Source organism: Fonsecaea nubica, assembly GCF_001646965.1.
Source record: "Fonsecaea nubica strain CBS 269.64 chromosome Unknown Scaff76, whole genome shotgun sequence".
NCBI classification, from domain to species: Eukaryota; Fungi; Ascomycota; class Eurotiomycetes; order Chaetothyriales; family Herpotrichiellaceae; genus Fonsecaea; species Fonsecaea nubica.
In genome coordinates this window covers 126,116-145,243 of record NW_019173749.1, presented here as the reverse complement: position 1 = coordinate 145,243, position 19,128 = coordinate 126,116, and the positions used below count along the sequence as shown (strand labels likewise).

Sequence of the window (19,128 nt, the reverse complement as noted above, 5' to 3'; positions counted from 1 at the left end):
GTGAGTGTGTGTGTGTGTGTGTGTGTGTGTGTGTGTGTGTGTGTGTGTGTGTGTCTGTGATATGTCTTTGTAGTGCTGAAGTAGAGGCAGCCTTGCCCTTGGGAAATTCTTGGGCAGTTCGGAGTAAAAGGTTATTGAAATGATGTGTATATTGATGGACATTAGCCAGGGTCTAGGATGAGGAGGTTCTGATCTAGTGTGCACGAATACCGCTGGTACTGGTAGACAGGATTGCGCGATCTCGTGTGTAAAATTCTTCAACTATGAGAACATTTGACATTTGATGGATCCGAGGTTCCTGGGCATGGTCAATGGATGATGTTTTGTTAGGTAGGGGCGCGGCTCCGGGTTTGCTCTAGAGAGAGGTAGATACTAATTAAAACGGCGACTTGGCAAACAGATCAGACTCCCTTCGATTGGGGTGAATTGGGTGAGCAGTGGCCGCCATCAAAGGGTGCACTTCCTGCCAGACTTTCTCGGTGCACTTGTCCCTTCTTTTCCAATGCTTGTGTGACTCGAAATTGCATTGGAAATTAGAACGTAGGTGACGCTTCTAGAAGCCGGGTAGCATTCTCTTTCTTTCGTATGTCTCTAAACAGTCCCTGCAGAAGGGCCAAAGGTCAGCCTGGAGCAATCGGGTTTGCATCCAAGCAGCCATCCAAGCCCCTCCACCTGGTCCTTTCGAGCCTTGATGCTCGCTTTCAACATGGGAAAGAAGCTCCAGTGCCCATGCGGTAGGCCGGGGTACACATCCATCTTCGTTTTCACCTGGTATTCCTCACGCAACACAGCTTCGTAGATGAGCGAATCGTCACGCAGAGGATCCATCCCGTCGACCTGGAAATACGTCGGGGGCAAATCGCCATGACCGCGCGGGTGATTGAAGACCGCAAAATTGACCGAGTCATTCTCGTCGGGCTGATAGCCGCCCATGAACATCTCGAGCGCTGCCTCTGGAAGAACCGGCGCGTTTGCATTCTGCTCGTGCGAAATCCAGGATCGTCGGTACCGTTCGGGGATCTTTGCTTTCGGACAGAGGAGCGGGATGGCAAGGTACAGGCCTGTCAAGGGAGGTGAGAGACCCTCGTCGCGAGCGCGGTGGGCCAGAACAGCAGCGATATTGGCGCCTGCGCTGGACCCGCCGACGACAAACCCCTCGTCTGGATGGGCGTTCCAGGACGCTGCATTGCTCGCACACCATCTCAGCGCGTCCCAGCAGTCATTCGGGGCGTAGGGGAATGGATACCGTGGTCCCAGTCGATATGCGACGGCGACGCAGGTCGCGTTCAGAGCCAGGACGAGATTGCGACACGTCTGCTCTTCGCCCTCTGGGGAGCCTAGACAGAATCCTCCACCGTGGATGAGCATGACGAGAGGGCTACCCGTCCTCTCCCGACCTGGTATAATGCTGCTGGGGGTGGGTTGGAATAGTTTTGCCCGTAGAAAGGCCCCATCACGCGTTGGGTACTGGAGTTCGGTGCACTTAACCCCGGGGGGTGTTCCGCCCAGAAGGCCCTTTGCCCGCTCGGCATTCTTGAGGTACATACGTGTGAATCCTTCTAGATTCGAGTAGTCGATGGCTGGAGGGGGATTTTGCTCGAGTAGCTAAATATGCGCGAAGCAGCTCAGCAGTCAAACATTATGGTCAGGAGAGCAGGAATATTGTTGGAGCTTCGAACCTGGGAGTAAGGGGGGGCAGGGAGCAGCAACTGACCTCCTTGAGTTCGGCGTCAATCTGGCTCAATCCGAGCAGATACTCCTCCTGGTCTGGATATTCTGCCATGCTGTCACGGCAACAACTGCGAGTGTATCGACTTGTCACTTTCGGACGCGGACGTAAATTCAGCGTTGTTTATTGTGGGAAGTGTCTGAGGCTCAGATCTTCTTGATGGTCCTTCGGTGCATGTAGAAAACCCTAGAAAGTGGTGTCGTGAAAAGGGACATTAAAGCAAGAGAATCATCTCTCTGTCCTTTTGCTCGGGGTCAAAGACACCACAACCAGCACCAGCATCAGGGCTACGGTAGAAACACAGAAGAGATCCTGGTGTAGTAGTGTCAAGTTTGGCCCACAGATCTGGTACCTTTGCAATCCACCCACAATCGCTATTCACATAGATTCGTACCCAAGGTAAGTTGAGCCAAGATTACCTCAAGCATCAAGTGTTCCGACCAGGTTGGAACATAGACGCCGTCTCGGCATATCAGATCAACTAAGCAGTGACCCCCGAGCGATACGAGGACGGAAACCCAACCGAACCATGCTCTCGAGTCCGTGACACTCGGAACAGATCCGCCCCCCGGTGTCCAAAAGTGCATCGGTTTCTGTGGAGGCTCATCATTCTGCTTCTCTAGGTATCTTAACTACGGATACTTCGAGAACACATTGCATTTCGCCTGGTCACATTCTCGCTCATGAGCTCGAACATTCGGTGCATCTGCGGTATTGAGATGTCCGTGTACGAGACCCCGAAAACTAGGAACTGTGGTTAGCCCAATAATGTTTCTGTTTCCTTTTCTATGATCTCGACATGGGAGGTAATACCTAGACTCATGATGATGCTGTTTGCGAACCGCTTTGAATGTTTCATGAAGTCCTCAGGATCAATGACAGTCCCCCTGCTGCAGTCCAAAAATGCGGGGGGATTGGATCCGCTTCATGGAGGGTTTCCTATTTCGGCCTAGCGCAATATTTGACCCACCTACTCAGCCTTGTGGGAACGAGGCTGAACAAAAATAAACCCCAGGTGCCGGAAAAACCTCCTCTTTCCAGCAGCGAATTACACCTTGCATGTTTCAGCGAAAGCTATATAGCATGTAAAAGTCTATACACTCAAAAGTATATACGTCGGCGTGAGCAAGTGGTGATGAACGTCGATCTTGTCACATGGGATTTCATCGTGGGTAAACCGGTGTACATATATGCTTCGTCCGGCTCCTGCAAAGATGCCGGAGATACTTGGTGTCTAGAAATGAATAACACGCTGAATTTTCCAAGGTTGATCTGATCTCGAGATGTGATACGAGGCACAATCTGCGTATTATTTTAAGGACTGATTCCAAGGATGGAGCGTCCTTTTTGTCAGGATGCAAGGATAGATACTCCGTTCCCAAGTGAGGCAATTCCTCCGGATTCGGGGATTCTGCCAAAGAATATCATTGGATGAGGTCCAGTCAGACCTCTGGAAATTTTGGCTTGTGGGGATCCCCGGTTTGCCGAGATTTTCGAAAGCATACATTCATGTAGTTCAGGTCGGGATGAATTTTCGCATGGCTTCATGGAGACTAGTCCCCACAGGGTTTTTGACTTGTTTGACCTGAGTCGTGATCACATCTTGAATGGCTGAAAGCAGCAGGTCGCCCAACTGTGACTCGAAACTCTGTATTCCATTCCATTTCAATTCTGAGGGGCAGCAGGAGGTAGAGGATAGCCATTCATCTCTTGGATGATGGCTCGAAATCCAGCCAGTGCTTCTAGCAGATCCTCGCCAAACCAGGTTGGCAATACCTCCTTCCGCGTGTGCTCGAGTTCTCGAACGAATTTGCCCGCAACCTAAAGCCCCAACGCCAGTATGTTTAGCTGACCCTGTACCTGACATTCTTTTAGGGAGTTCCAGCCTCCCCCGAGTCTCGACTTACCAAACAACATGCGCCACTGCAATTGGGATCCAGAGTCATGTATGAGATGGCTTCAGCGACTTGCGCCGTAGTGTTACTCGCAACGCCCGCCTTTTCGAACCGGTCACCAAAGCCAGCTGTGATGCGCGTCGGGGTGAAGCTCGGAGCAATGGCATTCACTCTGATGCGACTCTTTTCGGCGAGTGGTTGAGCTGCCCGCAGTAAGCCCAAAATCCCATGCTTTGAAGCAACATAAGCGGCGTTGCCAGAGAAGCCAAAATATCCCGAAGTTGATGTTACAAGAATAATCGATCCGCGATGGTGGTGTTCTGTCAAAGGATTTTTGCGAATATAATGCATCCCCAGTCGTAATGCTGTGGTAGGAAGTTTCATCAGTTGGGTGTTTCATGTGCACCGCAAGCAAAGCAAAGCTAGATAGACGCACTGTCCAGGGTTCCTTTGAGGTTCACATCGATGACATTGCTCGCTTCTTCAGATACGGCTGGATCTCCATTGGCATCGGCCTCGACCTCGAGAACGGCTCGGCTCTCCATGATGCCAGCATTCGCAACGACGATATCAATCCTTCCAAACACTCGTATTCCCTCCTTGAAAGCATGCACAAGCTGGCTCCATTCCGTCACACTGGCTGGTACAAAGATTGCACGTTCTGGGAATTGCATCGACTGGATCAGCGCCTCTGCATCTGGCCCGGCTGATGGGAGGTCGGTAATGACAATGTTGCTGCCATTTTTATTGAGAAGAGAGGCTGTTTCGCTGCCTATTCCACGGGCTGCCCCTGTGAGCAGCGCAGTCCTTCCTTGTGCGTCGTCGAGGAGGTCACGGGCCCATAACATCTGATGCATTTCTGAAAGAGCCTATGGCCGCGTACGTTGGGAGGACGATCCGTCACAATGGAAAGGAAGAATGACGCTGGAAGAAATGGGAATGTTCTAAGGAAGAGTGCTTTGAAAGTCCTTTCGCTGCAACAAAATAGGAGTACTTCGATGACGCTTCATGGTGCTTTGGAGTGAAATTGCAATGAGCTTGTCTCTCCCATCCCCCTTCATACTCGATTGGGCATATGTGGGTCGGGTAATAATAAGGAACATGTGCCGTACTTGGTGCCGTAGACCCAATGTGTCCTCCCGTTACGATGGGCCCCACGTGTACTAAGTAGTATTCTGGACGTAGAGATCTGCTCCGCAATTCCGAACTGTCTGATGAACTCGCCGTCTTGGCATCACTGGGACCAGAAAGAATACAAGGGTCGGATCCTCGTTGTAGCAGTCACTAAGTAGTAGTACCTGCATGTACACTGTACCTGAGCATGGGCACTTTGACCTGCTCTGCATTTCTGGGGGGCCGTTCAGCTTGCCGATTTCAGATTTGAAGGGAGCAAAAGTCCGGCAAAGCCGCGTCGGTTGATCGACATATAAATATTGTATGCAGGGCTGACCAGACTGATCGCATATATGTATAGACAGAAACCAAAACCAGAACGCTTCAAATCGTTCCCCTTTCTGTCTCTCTCCTTCCCTCGCTCGATCTGATGACGTCTTTCTTCCTCTTTTCCTCTTCGTCTTAGCTTTGATACTAGACTGTACCATCGTACCGGACATACCTCTAAAAGTCCTCGAAAAGTCCTCTTTATGCCTACCAAGAACCTACCACGGCCTACTATGGCTTACTAAGCCAAGCACCCCCAGAAGAATCAGCATACGAATCACGCATAAGAACAGCAGAGTCTCAAAAAGACAAGTCGCAAGACGAGAAGAAGACAAGTCCAAAAATGTATTCAAGAGCGTGTGGGCAGCACTTCTCGCGCGCTGCCGGGTATTGTTCTTTTTGGTCATCCCAAAACCCATCCTGGATATCCATCCAATAACATAACATAAACTGACTTGTCCCCGGTTGTTCGTCCATCCCGTCGCACATGATCCGAAAAACAAGAAACCCATGCCTGATTGCTGATTTTGAGGTATCTGAAGAAGAAGAAAAAAGACAGCAAAGTTGGATCCCCCAACACAAATCTCCTCCTAATGTACAGAATCGCTCCAGTTCCCTCCCTTCAAAGACCCTGAACAAACTTCCTCCCATTCACTCTTCTCGGTTTCGCGATTCAACAAGTGAAATATCCCTTCCCCACGTAGGGGAGCTTCATCAAAGTCGTAAGACATCGAGCCATCCATGCTTCCTATTAGGATCCCGCTGAACCACAGGACGCCATGCTGATAAACAGTTCGCAAAACACTTCCCATGGGACACATTTCGTCCCCACCATCGCCACCCAGAAAACACAAAACGCAAATCGTAGAATAGGTACGGGCCTTGAACAAGATACCTTGGCAGGCTCACATATCCAACAGATCGTGTACCAGTGCTTTATGCTGCTCAGTCCAGGTTTCTGGATGATCGAGGTCCACGCCTAGAGCTTGAAGATGAATCTGTGCATTCGACAGTTGTGGTTTCTCGACGGGTTCGAATGGAGAGCCGTCCTCGCCCATCATGACATCCAAATCATTGATGTTTTCGAAAGGAGACATGTCTTCAAACCCACTGAGATCGAGACCCTCAATTCCATCAAGGTTGACTTTCCATTGATCGTCTTCGGCTTTTTTCTCCACTGTGTCCTTTTTGTCTTCACGCGATGCCGTCGCGGCCGAACCCTCCTTGTCGCTGGCCATCTCTGGGCTCTTGGACTTTTCGGTAGAGGTGTCGGTCAAGGCGCCATTGGGCCCTTCCACTATCTTCTGCCATCGTTCGCTGTTGTTGCGGTACGCCTCATAGAACTTGGACTGTTGTTCAAACAGTTTTTCCTCAGACGGAAAGAGCTCGTCCCAGTCGTCACCTCCAAAGGCGACGCGCAATTGATCCAACGTGATATTGCTGTGTTTCCAAGGGTTGTCATCTTCCATCGAGACATCACTGTCTCTGATAGCCGTGCCTGCAGCCCCTTGGCTGGGAATCTTGGCCATGGGTACAGGCGTATCCGCAGAACTCTCATTCTTAACGTTGCTCGCTCCTGTAGCCTTGCCCTCAGACTTGGGGAAGGTCTTTTTGATCTGATTGAAGTTTTCGTCCAGGTTGAAGGCAGAGCGCAGCGAATCATGGAGAAATGCAAGGGGATCAGTGACAGGCTCCATGTCCAGCTTGTGGGCGACATTGTGGTGGTGATCGAGTTCGGCTTGAGTTGCAAACCCTTTGAGCTGATGATCGCATCCGTTGACTGGGCACCTAAACATCTCGGCAGGTTTGGGCGTTTTGGTCGTCTGTGGAGAGGTAACCACGGTAGGGGTCGTCGTAGTTGTACTTGCAGGCTGCTGTTGGTTCTTCTTCCGCCGCTTAGGGTCACTGGGGAGCTTAAGGTCTTCTTGTTTAAGTCCAGGAGTCGCGTATCTGGGAGTACCTTGCCCTCTTGGGTCTCCAATCTGAAAGGGTGGCTGAGTGGACGTTGGGGCAGGAGGGGCTTGATTAATCTTGAGAGATTGTTTGCGTTCTTTCTCCTGCGCCTCCAGCAAACTGAGATTTTCCGGCGTGAGCTGCGCCGGTTGTGGGCGGGCTTTGTTGTTAGGTATCTGTGCGGCAGTTTGTTGAAACTTGGCGGTGATGTTGCTAACAATCCCTTCAGCGTTGTCGGCGGTAATACTGAAGTGGTCGGCCGGTTCATAATTCTTGTTCTGCAGCGACTGCGGTTTGTACTGCGAGAACAACTGAATCTTTTGGAGCACCAGCTGCTTGATGGCGGCATCGTTTGGCTCGATGCGATAGAACGCGACAAGAAATGAGTCGAATCTGCCAAGCATGTTCTTTACGTTGACAGATGTCAAAACGTCAGTGATGCGCTTCCTGCTATTCGCGTCCATGTTTGTGATAGGCCGCAGCTTCGGCATACTGGCTTGAACTTCCTTGGTGAGTTCCACGATTTTCCGCATTGCAGCGTGCTGCAGCTGATAATTCTTGTACTGCTGTCTCTTTACCGGATCCAGCGCGTTGATCTGTTCCTTTGTCAGAGCTTGAAACCCTTGGGGCTTGTTGCCGTTCACTTGTTGTTGAGCTTGTTTGTTCTGGTTTGGAATCTCCACCACATCGTCATCATTAGGCCGTTTGAGATTTCTGTTTTCAGGCTGCGCTGGGGTCTGTGGTGGGCGAGGTTGTCCTGGCGCTGAGACGGACGGAGGCCGAATTTGCTGTTGAGCCTGGGCAGGAGATTGATTTGGGACAGGTGCTTGGACACCAAATTGCTGTCCCGCAGGGTTTACCTGACCTGTTTGCGGTGGCATTGGGGGAACTTGCTGCTGCATCCCTTGTTGGTTAGCTTGCTGCTGCATATTCTTTGCCTGTACCTGACGATGTCGGTTGATGAGGATGGCTCTAATCTGTTCGTCCGGTAAGTTCGCCACGCGAGGATTGGCAGCCCGGACCTTCTGAATATCGAAGGCTGTGGGGGTTCGGAATGGCATCGGTCCAGGAGGGACACCAGGAGGGACAACAGGAGTTTGGCTCGGAGCAGGTTGCATTGGAGGTTGGGGCATTGGCTGAGGTGCTTGTCCTGGAGCCTGACCTGCCATGGCATTTTGCTGCTGATGTTGCTGCTGCTGTTGTTGTTGTTGTTGTTGCTGCTGCTGCTGTTGCTGCAGATTTTGGCCACGGTTTTTCATGATGTGTGCGAAATGTATTGCTTGGATGTCCAATACATGAGGAATGTGCCAGTTCGCAACTGGGTTAGAAAGCAGCCATTGTTTGAGTTGGTACCAGGTCCGTATTTCGGGCAACGCAGCATGCTGTCTTATACTGCTCAAGACCGTGGGCGGCACCGGTTGCTGATCCATCAGCTTCATTTGTGGAGCCGTCAACTGTTGACGAGGACCTTGTGTTTGTCCCTGGGCATTTTGGGGTCCCTGCGTCGGTTGCTGTTGTTGCTGTTGTTGCTGCTGCTGTTGTTGTTGTTGTTGCTGCTGCTGCTGCTGTTTTTGCTGCTGCATCTGCATCTGGCGTTGCCTCATCATCTCCTGCTGATTCTGTTGCATTTGTCCCTGGTTGCCAGGTTGCATTCCGGTCATCTCTTGACCCTGTTGAGAAACGGCTCCAGCCGACAGCGACTGTTGCATGGGCATTGCACCCATGTTCGCGCCGCCAACGAACGCATTATTCTGCATTGGAGCCATTGGAGCTTGTTGCTGTTGCTGTGGTTGAATCCCCTGTGGCTGTTGTGATATACTCCTTTTCATTTGACCACTCTGCTGAAATTGTTGGAGTATATTGCGCCATTCAGACTGTGGCTTTTGACGCAATATCGTTTGCAGAGGTACAGGAAAGCTAGCCAGGGCTTGCTCGCGCTTTTGCATCTCTTGCATACTCAGCTGTTGCTGCTGTTGCGGTTGTTGCTGGCCTTGTTGTACCACGTTATTCATTTGCTGCATCTGCTGATTCATCATAGGAGTTCCTGAGCCAGGCCGAGGGATCGTTTGCGGGCTAGCTCCCGAGACATTGGGTCCAACAGGCCGGTTAATGGCAGATAGGGGTGTGTTGGACTGGGGCATTGCTTGCATGTCCCGCCGTTGACCGGCCATTTGAGCCTGGACAACTGCGGCTTGAGCACGAGCTTGGGCTTGAGCTTGATTCTGTGCTTGAAGTTGGGCCTGTTGCAATTTGGTAGCCTGAGCTTGTTGGATGCGCTGTTGCTGTGCAATGAAGGCTGGGTTCAAGTTGCCGGCCTGGTTTTGTTGCCCCATACGCTGGTTAGCCATCATCTGCTGCTGAAGACGTAGCTGGTCCGGCATCATGCCTGGCGCACTGCTCGCAGGAACTACCAATTCACCACCTTCCTGGGATCTCAATCCTTCAGCTTGCTGGCCTTGGAAACGGCCCATGTCACCCATGAGCGGATTCCCATTCGTGGCGATCATTGTCTGTCCCATCGAGTTCGGAGTGGACTGGTTTTGCATCTGTCCCATCATGTTTGCAGTATTATTCATCTGGCCAGCATTCCCGGTGCCCCCCAACCCTGCCTCCATTTGTTTTCGCCGTCGGAACTCTTTGGTCGCGAGCATGCGAAAATAGTAAATAATGGGGTCGACAGCCTTCTGAGCCAAGTTCTGCCTTAGTTGCGGGTTCATCTTCTCGACAATGTTGCGCATCTCCTCTTTGGGGGTGCTTTTTGCCAGCTCGGCCGCTCTCAGGTTTATGGCCTTGTTGTCTTCGGGGGTCAACTCGGGCAGCTGAGTCTGCTTTTGCTGAACATTACCGGGCATCATGGCCATCATGGATTGGTTGGGAGCGGACTGACTTGCTTGGTTCATCATAGGTTGGGGCTGATTGAAAACAGGCGAGCTGTGCAACGCCTGCTGCTGCTGTTGCTGGAGTTGCTGCTGCAGGTGTGGCGGCAGAGACATGTTATTTTGCATTTGCTGGTTGGGTGGTATCTGTGGTATGAAGTTTTGGTTAGGCATCTGCATACCCTGCATGCCCTGCATGCCTTGCATGACGCCGGCAGCAGACTGGTTCATCTGCTGGGCTCGCTGGTCGCGGATCCTCCCTAACTTCTCGCTGCACTCTCGAACATAGTCTTCTCTGCTCGCAGATTGGGTGAAACACTTGCGCTCGAACTGGAGAGCGACTTCGATCGCACGAGGCAGCTCGACCGGTGGCCTCACTAGACGAAGAGAGTCGACGAGCAACTTGATCTGGCCGGCTCGTTCACGGATATGGACGTTGGCTTGCCAGCCAGTGAAAGGTCCCTGGGAGTTCAACATGTCGAAGATATGTTGTTGGACCGAAGGGTGGTTCAGGCTCATCTGTCCAGCCATCTGCGGTGGCATAGGCCTTCCCATTCCCGCACCCATTTGGCCAGGTCTGGGGTTCATTTGGCCCATCTGTCCCATCTGTCCCATTTGCCCCATTTGTCCCATTTGTGCCGTCATCTGCCCGCCCATTTGATTTGCCATGGCCATTTGTTGTTGCATGTTGTTGGGTATGCCTCGACCCAAGCCCACCATGTTCTGAAACTGCTGTGGATTCATGGCTGCGGCAGGCGAGCGACGGGACGCTCAGGTTGGGTGATCTCGATCAACGCATTCGGGACGGGGTAGAGAGGGAGAACGGCGAGGAAGAACGGCCCGTGTGGGATCGAGGGTTGACTTGAGTCCTGTAATAGAACTGTATAGGAAACAATGGCGGAAGCTGGTAACGAAGGGGAGAGAGGAGATCGGTAAGGCAGGATCTGGTCAGGCCTCCGTCACGGGAGCTGGTGACACAGGCCAAAAGGAAATGAGAGCCGAGTCTGGTTCGCGGTGAGGTTGGACGTCTACCGGGGGGTGACACGGGGCCGACAAGAAGAAGGCCACACGGGAGGAGGTCACGGAGGTCGAGGAGGCTGTCAATGGTGTCAGGGAGAGAATGTAGCGCAGTTGTCACTCTTGTGCCATGGAGGAAGCGTAGAGAGAAGAGGATGAGTCTGGGGATGTGGGATGTGTGCGTTGGTCGGCCAGGAATATGGAACAATCAAGGCTGACACTAGCTTGAGGAAGACCATGCAGCGGTGCCTTATGTGAGGACTTGGATGGGAGTCGAGCAGTGAGCTGTAATTGGGCGCCAACCGGGCGCGTCGTGGAGGAGCCCAGGCCAACCCACTTTGCGATGAGGCTTGTCGATGGGCTTTTTAGCCTTGTCTACCAGGGAGCCAAAGCGCGGGGGTGGGTGCGAGGCAACCTTTGGGAAAGTCGGGCAATAGATATAAAAGAGTGAAGAATATTTGCCTGCAAGGGAGTTAGCCCACAATAGAGCGATTTAGAGAGCCATACGGAGTTATGACGGGGACCATGGGAAGAATGAACCAGGCGGATAGAGGGAGACGAGACGAAAAAGTCGCTGTCGCAGGTGACGAGGATGGAGCCCCAGGATGGATGACTCTTCGCCAAACTTGAACTAGTGCACGACGAGACGAGTGAATTCGCTACAGCGCACCAAGGGTACAGAAAGAAGCACGAGCAGCTATAAACTTGGGTGTTTGTTAGGCGGAGGTGTGATGCCTCCAATGTTATTAGTGGCCCGGAGTCAGCTAGTTGAGCTAGTTCATCTGACCCATGGAACCCATGGGTGCGCCCCCGAGTCCATTATTCAATCAGAGCTCACGACGAGGGGCCCCTGGTAGCCCCAAGAGGGAGACCTACATACTCCCTACATAACAAAAGGGTTCGTAGGGCCATGGCCCTGTCCCTTAGTCTTCTTGACTGGGTGAGATTCAATCTTCAGCATCGATTAAATTACACCAGTAAGCATGCCATTTCCGTTCTTTGGTGAGGCAGGGACACCTGCAAGTATTCGATACTGGTAGACTTTCTGACCTGAGCTGACACGTTGGATTCAAAAGTTGCGGTCCAGCGCCTTTCTAAGGGGCGCACCTCAGTTTGTTTGGGGACCCCCCTGCCCTTCGCCACTGCGGCCAAGAACCTTGTGGGTGCCAATCGACGCTCGAAGTTCTGGGGTCTTTACCTAATGTCGCCCTAAACTACATCCGCCGTAGCGTTCCCGTGCTGTTCCTCGCCCTCCTCCAACTTGGTTGTCTCTTCTGGTGCTTCTGTCTCAAACTACAGCGTACAACGTCACTCATCTGATTGCAATTCTCTACCACTTCCGTTTTTCTCATCTGTGCATAATCATTTCCCCCTTCCCCCCATCCCGAATTCTTCCCACTTATCGCATTTCGCTTGGTTTGAGGCATTTACAGCTCAAGACCTGATTTGCCTCGTTATACCACTCCAGTGACGTCCAGGACACAACTGCGCTTCTTGTGGCCGCTGCAACTCCTCCGGGCTTGTTCGTACCATCACGATATGAGAGACCGATCAATGGCCGCCATCAGCACACTTTGTCAATAGCAAAAGTAGTTTCCTGCATTTGGAATTGGAAGGAAAATGGCATCCTCGGTGGGGTCCGACATCTTTGCATGCCTGGCTCTTTTGACCATCTCAGTCGCCGTCTTGTTCATTCTACGACACTACCTACCGTTACGAACCACTCCTGCTTTCCTCCTCGTCCCGATTTTCCTGGCCCTAGTCCTACCCGCCAGCGCCCTCATTCTAGTCCCCGTTGATCTCGCATCCAGCGCGCGAGAGAGTGATCATGGCGGGAAAGGAATATGGTTGCCCAAAAGAGCTGTCTTGGTTGCGTGGAGAATCGTCTACTGGTTGACTTTTGTCCTGACATGGGTTGTCTTGCCTCTATTGGGCGAATACATGGATGCTGGATATCGTGATCCCAAGTCCCGGCTGGTCTATTCGCTGCGTTCCAATGGCAGATACCAACTGATTGTTCTGGTCTGCGCTATCGCCGGTCTGATATACATGATATTTTCCTATGGCTTCGACTTTACCGCAATCAGAGCCTTGGTCATGGCGCTCGCGTATGTGTGGGGTCTTGCTCTTGCCATATACCTGATGGGCCACGGTCTAGTCTCCATCCCGAGGAGGATGTTCCGAAAGGCGGATATAAGCGGCAGCCTGCGGCGTGTCCAGGGTCAGGCTCCAAGAGTTCACGAGAAGTTGGAGGACGCTATTGTGGCGCTTGATGAGCTGGAAGCTCAAGTGATGCAGCTCAAGCAAAGGAAAACTGGAAGCGCCCGAGATTTCCAGGATTGGATTGATGAGCTGGTCGACATGACCGGCCAGCCTGAGAGTCGAGTCTTTTCCAATGTCACCACCATCGACGCCTCTGCCAAAGTCCCTGCAGTCATCACCGAAAGATACCTGGCGGATTTGACTCGACGACTAGTTCGAGCCAAACACCGCCGAGCTAGGTACGTTCGCGAGTGGGACAACATTGTCCAGACCGCCTCAGATCTGCAAGCCATCCTCGATTCCCAAGGCTCACGGAAACTCGACTTTGGCCGTGCCACCTCATCCACACTCAAGTGGTCCCCCATGACCGCCTCAATGCGCTATCATGTGCATGTCCACCTTGTTCCCGCCGTCAGGATAGCTTTGGGAGCTGTCCTCTCCCTCGCATCGATCGCTATCATCTGGTCTGAAATCATCAAGTTTCCTGCTCCACACCTATCGGCGGTCAGTCTCACGGTTATTCACCACCCGAGTGACAAGAACTATCAAATAGGCTTTGGCGGCCAAGTCATTGCCTCCATGTGGATTACTTATATGTGCATTTGCGCCCTGAGTAGTATGAACGACGTCCCTACATGGAATCAGCGAGCCCTAGTTAGGAGGAACACGTACGCTGAATCAGCATGCTGGTATGCCGGGCAGATTGCCAAATTGACCGTGCCGCTGGCATACAATTTTCTCACTTTCTTGCCCAAGGATATTCACCAGAATTCGACCTTCTATGGCTTCCTGGGGAGACTGATCAATTTGACGCCGTTAGGAACTTGGTTCGATTACCTGTTCCCAATGCTCGTCCTGCTTCCAGTGATTATGACACTATTTAATCTATATGGCAAGATCAAGAACGTGCTGGGCTTTGGCATACTGGAAATCGATGAAGACGAGGATGAAAATCCGTCGGGCTTCGGAACCGGAGGTTGGCGTGAAGGACGGGACCTCATCGCACGAGATCTTCAGGGGAATCGACCAACGGCCACGTTGGGTATCACTGATTCACCGCGCACATCTTTGGATAGGTCTCGTGCTGCACCAACGACGTGGACGCCTCCTGCTGATCGAGCTGGGGCCGGCAGCAATCGCGCGACAGCGTCGAGTACGCCGCACAACCCAGCATCCAGAGATCGATTCAGAGATCGACCTACTTTGGAACCTGAGCCCGATGAGGAAAATTTCTTCACGCTTTTTGGGAGGAGGGTGAAAAACACGATTGACACGATCGAAACGCCCAAATGGATGCAACCTCCGACGAGTCGGAGTGGAAGCGGTACCGGCTTCAAGCGGCCGCGATGGTTAGGAGGGACAGGGGACGAGGGCGCTGGCAACAGCGGGACCAACAGTGGTGGTGGTGTTGATTCCAACATCCTCGGGTTGTTTGGTGGCAGGACAACCCAAGACGGGAGGATCATGATATGACTATAATGCAAACGAAATCAGACACTGGATGACGTGTTTAATTAGCAGGCACTGAACCACATTCGATACCTATCCACTTACAGTAGGTTAGATGTATATAGTATATACCTTAGCGCGCGCACACACACACATTGTGTATGAATATGAATATATTAATCCCAGCCATTCAAGACCCGTCTCTATCTCTATATTCCTTGACACCTGCGTGTGTACTAGCCCGCCACGTGTTCTGGTCACGTGAATATGGGATTCTGCTACGGTATGGTTACACAGTGGTATGTGACTTGCATATATCAACATCCTAGACTCCTTGATTCCTTAACTCCATTCCTTCCTGCCCTGCCCTGCCCTGCCCTGACTGACTGACTGACTGATATTTTGGTTTCACACTGATCGATCGTGCATGTGTTCTCCGGTCATTTTCCGGCTGGATTGCAACCACCAGGCGCAACCACCAGGGATGTAGGAGGTGCTTACTATCATCTTACTCCCCTACAAGACACTGAGAAACTCCTGGATTCTGGCTCGATGTTGACTCGTAATCATCAAATCATTTCATTTTTTGGTGGTTTTCACACAAGACCCCAGTCCGCATATCACACATTATTAGACTGGACTATACGTAAGCTAAGCTTTTGTTTCCATGTATATCCTTCATATCTCCCTCATTCCTCCCATTCCAGTCCCCGGTCCAGGTCCAGGCGGTCCCATTGGCCCCCCAGGCAGGGGCGGCCCCGTGGGAGTGGGATAGGGACCATCGCCACCACCACCAATGGCACTAGCGGGCGGGACACGAGCTGGTCCTCTCATAATTCCGCCTCTCATCCCTGGACCTCCGTTACCACCTCGAGTTGGGAGACGCTGAGGCCCCACGGCTCCGGGCAGCTCAAAGTCGGGGTTTCCTGCCAGAAGCATGTCTTGCCTCGTCTGTTGTTCTCGCCTCCTCATAGGACCCAGGGCGCTGAACTCTCCGCCGTTGTTCGGCCGCCAATTGGGGTTGACGCCGCGCTGGCTGACAGAGGTGAAATTGCTGGTTTCACTTTCCGCTGGAGATCGCGCCCCGGGCAATTCCTCGTACGAGTTCGTTGGAGGGATGCCGTTGTAGGAGTCGGGTCGGTAATGGCCGGGCGGTCCTGGCGTGAGAAGGGGAGGAGGCCTCCGGTTCCGTTCTCCTGGCTGGGGGTTTTGTGGCGGTACCGTCTCTGGGTCCGAAGCGAACCGTGGATCGACATCTTCGTAGTAAAGATCACTCCCACCAGAGTTGACGCGTTGTCTGTGGGGTTGACCCCTATAGCCACCTACGTGACTGCCGCTTGTAGGGAGCTCGACTGGAGATTGAGCTTGTCTTCCAGGTGACCCCGGATATCCCAAATCCTCGCCCGACATATTGTTCCAGTTAGCCCGCGCAGGTACATAGCTAATCAGTCAGTGAAAATCTACTTGTCCCATGTGCAGTTGCACTTACGGATCTTGACTCTGTGACCTTTGGGGTTTGAAGTCACGTACGGAGGTGCCAGCCATCTCGACAGGTTGAGTCGTGGGTAACGGGGGCATAGCCGGAGGTGGGGAAGGTTGACGCAGAGCACCCGATGGGGACTGGACACGACCGCCATAGGGTGAGGTTCTGTCCCGCCCTGGTGACTGCGCTCTGGCTCCATATGAACCTGGCAACTCCTCTGCTTGGGTGTAGACAGAGGGACTCCTTATGTCATACCCCCGCTCGTTGTCTTCGATATATTGTTGTGGAGGTGCCATGGGTAGCCGGGGGCCCATCGCCACTGGATATTCGTCCGACGACGTGTATCTCTCTGATACATTGTCAGCTCCATTAGGCGGATAGCCTGGTGGAGGTCGTCGCGGACCACCAGCCATCATGGCGCCAGCGGCCATTATCGGACCACCAGGACCAGTGGGTGGAAATCCACCTCTCCCTCGCCCACCATATCCTCCTCTCATGTCGACCGGAAATCCACCTCTGCCCGGATAGCCTTGTGGCGGAGGTGGTCCCCTTGGGCCGAAGCCACCTGCTCGCGGAGGATAACCACCCCGAGGCGGATAGCCACCCCTGCCACGCTGCGAATAGCTTCGACCGCCCAGCGGCGGGAGACTGCGATCGCGATAAGGACTAGGAGGAGTCGCTTCGTCCCCCGACCTTCTACCTTGTCCCGTACCCATGGCTCCATCTGGACCGGCAGGGATCGGCGGAGGAGGCGGATTCCCAAATTGATCTCGTGGTCCATTTTGAGGTGGCCGACTGCTGGATCGCGAGGGAGGCCCGTAGTATTGATCCGATACCCCGTCTCGGGAGGGTGTCGCCAGACTTGGCTCAGTAGATAGAGCTTGCGTTCGGAGGGGTTGGCGCTCCTCGTCTGATTTTTGACTGACGTCGAAAGTTGCAAAGGCAGGTAGCCTATCTGCACCGGGCGAGCCATTAACCATGGGCATAGTAGGCTCAGTAGTAAATGTTTGCGCAACCGCTTTGGACTCTTGTGCCTGCCGATTGTAGTAGTTCTCCCCGCTCATTTCCGCGTTCTCGGCAATTCTCTTCTTACGCGCTTTCCTAGAGACGAGCGTCCGCCTCATAGCGCAGGTGACAACGCCTGAGGCGGCTATGAGGATGGTTGAAGCAAGGACAATCCATCCGGCCCATGATAAGTGTGGCACAAACAGTAAAATGTCGACCAAGAAAGCCAGCAAAGTGACCAGAAGGGTTGGCAGTAGTAGAATCAGGAGGCCTAGAAGATAGCGGGCAGAATGCGAGGGGGAGTGCAGATGAGCCGCACCAGCCAGTGCAAGACACACCAGGTTACAAAAGGCCGCGACAGGGTGAACGATGAGGAGGGAGGATAGCGAATGTCTCGTCGATGACGAAAGATTGAAGTCGGTGTCTCCATCGGGGAAAAGACCATCTTAGGACAAGAGTTAGTGACACTGATATCTGAGCAACGCGGAATTCGTCATGTGGGATGTTACCAGTTGTATAGCCCACCCTTATGCCACTGCATGTTGTTGGTGTGCAGTACCCGAAAACTCCAAAATTAACTCCTCGATAGGTGGCAATGGGGATGCTGTGGATGACAGGCGTGGAGAGAACCGACAGCAGAAGGAAAACGAAGGATATGAGCAGTAAAACGGTCAGAGGAGTCGCGGGCCTGAGCATGATGTGGAATTGGAATATCGATGGGATACTGCAGCTATCTCTTGGTCTTCTAGAGATTCGACGGCGCCAAAGCGCAACGACGAGATGGATGAGCGTTGCGCATTAAGGGTGACGGTGATGGATGTCTTGTGGAGTGACTGAAGTGATCGGACGTGAGAGATCAATCCCCCGTACACTAATGGTACAATGTGAAATGGAACAAAAAATAGTTGCAAGGAAATACTATCAGTAGATAGCAGATGGTTCAACGAATGTCCGCGTGGTTGGAGGCAGGTGTAACTGTGGTAAAGAGATGTTGGACAAGGATGCGTTTGAGGCGCAGTCGTCGAAGTCGCATCGCCAACGAGAAAACCGGGCAGATGCAGATGCACGCACGTTCCTTGGAGGAGCTTGGAGTGGGAGAGTGGGTGGGCGGATAAGGTAGGTACGGAGTAGGACCTGTGTGTGAGTTGAGAGCGGGTGGTGGCACTGGTGGGTAGCTGGTTAGAGGCTAGTGAGGCGAGACTAAGGGCCACCTTAGCGGTGGAGTGGAGGCCGGAAGAGCACGAGATTGGGCCCTAGGCCTGCATTGCGGGTGGGTTCACCAAGTGATCTTCTCGAACCTGCACCTCATGTCCGTCAACTTTTGCCGTCTCAGGCCTGGGCGGCCGGAGTTTTAGGCGTGCCTGAGCCAGTTAAAACACGGGGGATGCCCTCCCGTACAAGCTTGACAGGGTAACGAGACAAGCATATCTGGAGATAACAGCCACTCTCACCCACCTTGCTTGTCAACACCAAATTCAGTGAAACACCTCCGTACCAGGAGCTTTAGTACTTGGTACTTGTTCTCAGAGCATGATAATACTTTGGCCCTCCAGCCCTACCGCCGCTCCAGATGACTGCGCGTGCGCCTGAAGGAAGGCAACTTATTGAGTACCCGTGCCAGGTACCACTGGTTGCTGGTTGGTGTCTTGTTGCCTTGGACTGCCAAACTCTAGTCCCCAGAACTCTTTCTCAATGTCCTGGGCGACGGTCCAATGGTTCACCATGATTATTGCGTCTATCACTCCTCATCCTCTGCCATCTTCTGGTTTTCCCCACCCTGACGCAAGCTCACTCGTCGAATTGAATGTCTGCTGTGGGGTATCTTCTGTATCTTGAGGTTCCTGTAGAGTTCCTCGTACAGCCTTGATATCCCATATAGCAGCCTCATCTATGTACTTTTATTTGTATACCTCAAATGTGATGACGGCCCTTGGATTTTGATATAGGACTGTTCGCCTCATAGTGCAAGCACGGGCTTTCCCACTCAAGCGAGATGTGCAGGGCCAAGCCCACACAAAG

General features: G+C 52.7%; 6 protein-coding genes across 6 annotated transcripts; 1 reads left to right on the top strand and 5 right to left on the bottom strand.

The window, feature by feature from the left end:
• Positions 1–591: 591 nt before the first annotated feature.
• AYO20_08937 (hypothetical protein) lies at positions 592–1,783 on the bottom strand (the record flags this gene model as incomplete). The annotated part of the gene is made up of 2 exons (XM_022647210.1): positions 592–1,605; positions 1,715–1,783. The coding sequence occupies 2 exons, from the start codon at positions 1,781–1,783 to the stop codon at positions 592–594; spliced, it is 1,083 nt and encodes a 360-aa protein (XP_022496868.1).
• A 1,611-nt stretch (positions 1,784–3,394) lies between these two features.
• Positions 3,395–4,481, bottom strand: AYO20_08936 (hypothetical protein; the record flags this gene model as incomplete). The annotated part of the gene is made up of 3 exons (XM_022647209.1): positions 3,395–3,550; positions 3,637–3,989; positions 4,061–4,481. The coding sequence occupies 3 exons, from the start codon at positions 4,479–4,481 to the stop codon at positions 3,395–3,397; spliced, it is 930 nt and encodes a 309-aa protein (XP_022496867.1).
• Positions 4,482–5,969: 1,488 nt separating this feature from the next.
• AYO20_08935 (hypothetical protein) lies at positions 5,970–10,637 on the bottom strand (the record flags this gene model as incomplete). The annotated part of the gene is made up of 1 exon (XM_022647208.1): positions 5,970–10,637. The coding sequence occupies one exon, from the start codon at positions 10,635–10,637 to the stop codon at positions 5,970–5,972; it is 4,668 nt and encodes a 1,555-aa protein (XP_022496866.1).
• Positions 10,638–12,530: 1,893 nt separating this feature from the next.
• Positions 12,531–14,645, top strand: AYO20_08934 (hypothetical protein; the record flags this gene model as incomplete). The annotated part of the gene is made up of 1 exon (XM_022647207.1): positions 12,531–14,645. One exon carries the CDS (start codon positions 12,531–12,533, stop codon positions 14,643–14,645), a length of 2,115 nt encoding a protein of 704 aa, XP_022496865.1.
• Positions 14,646–15,299: 654 nt separating this feature from the next.
• AYO20_08933 (hypothetical protein) lies at positions 15,300–16,031 on the bottom strand (the record flags this gene model as incomplete). The annotated part of the gene is made up of 1 exon (XM_022647206.1): positions 15,300–16,031. The coding sequence occupies one exon, from the start codon at positions 16,029–16,031 to the stop codon at positions 15,300–15,302; it is 732 nt and encodes a 243-aa protein (XP_022496864.1).
• Positions 16,032–16,106: 75 nt separating this feature from the next.
• Positions 16,107–17,228, bottom strand: AYO20_08932 (hypothetical protein; the record flags this gene model as incomplete). The annotated part of the gene is made up of 1 exon (XM_022647205.1): positions 16,107–17,228. The coding sequence occupies one exon, from the start codon at positions 17,226–17,228 to the stop codon at positions 16,107–16,109; it is 1,122 nt and encodes a 373-aa protein (XP_022496863.1).
• Between the last annotated feature and the right edge of the window lie 1,900 nt (positions 17,229–19,128).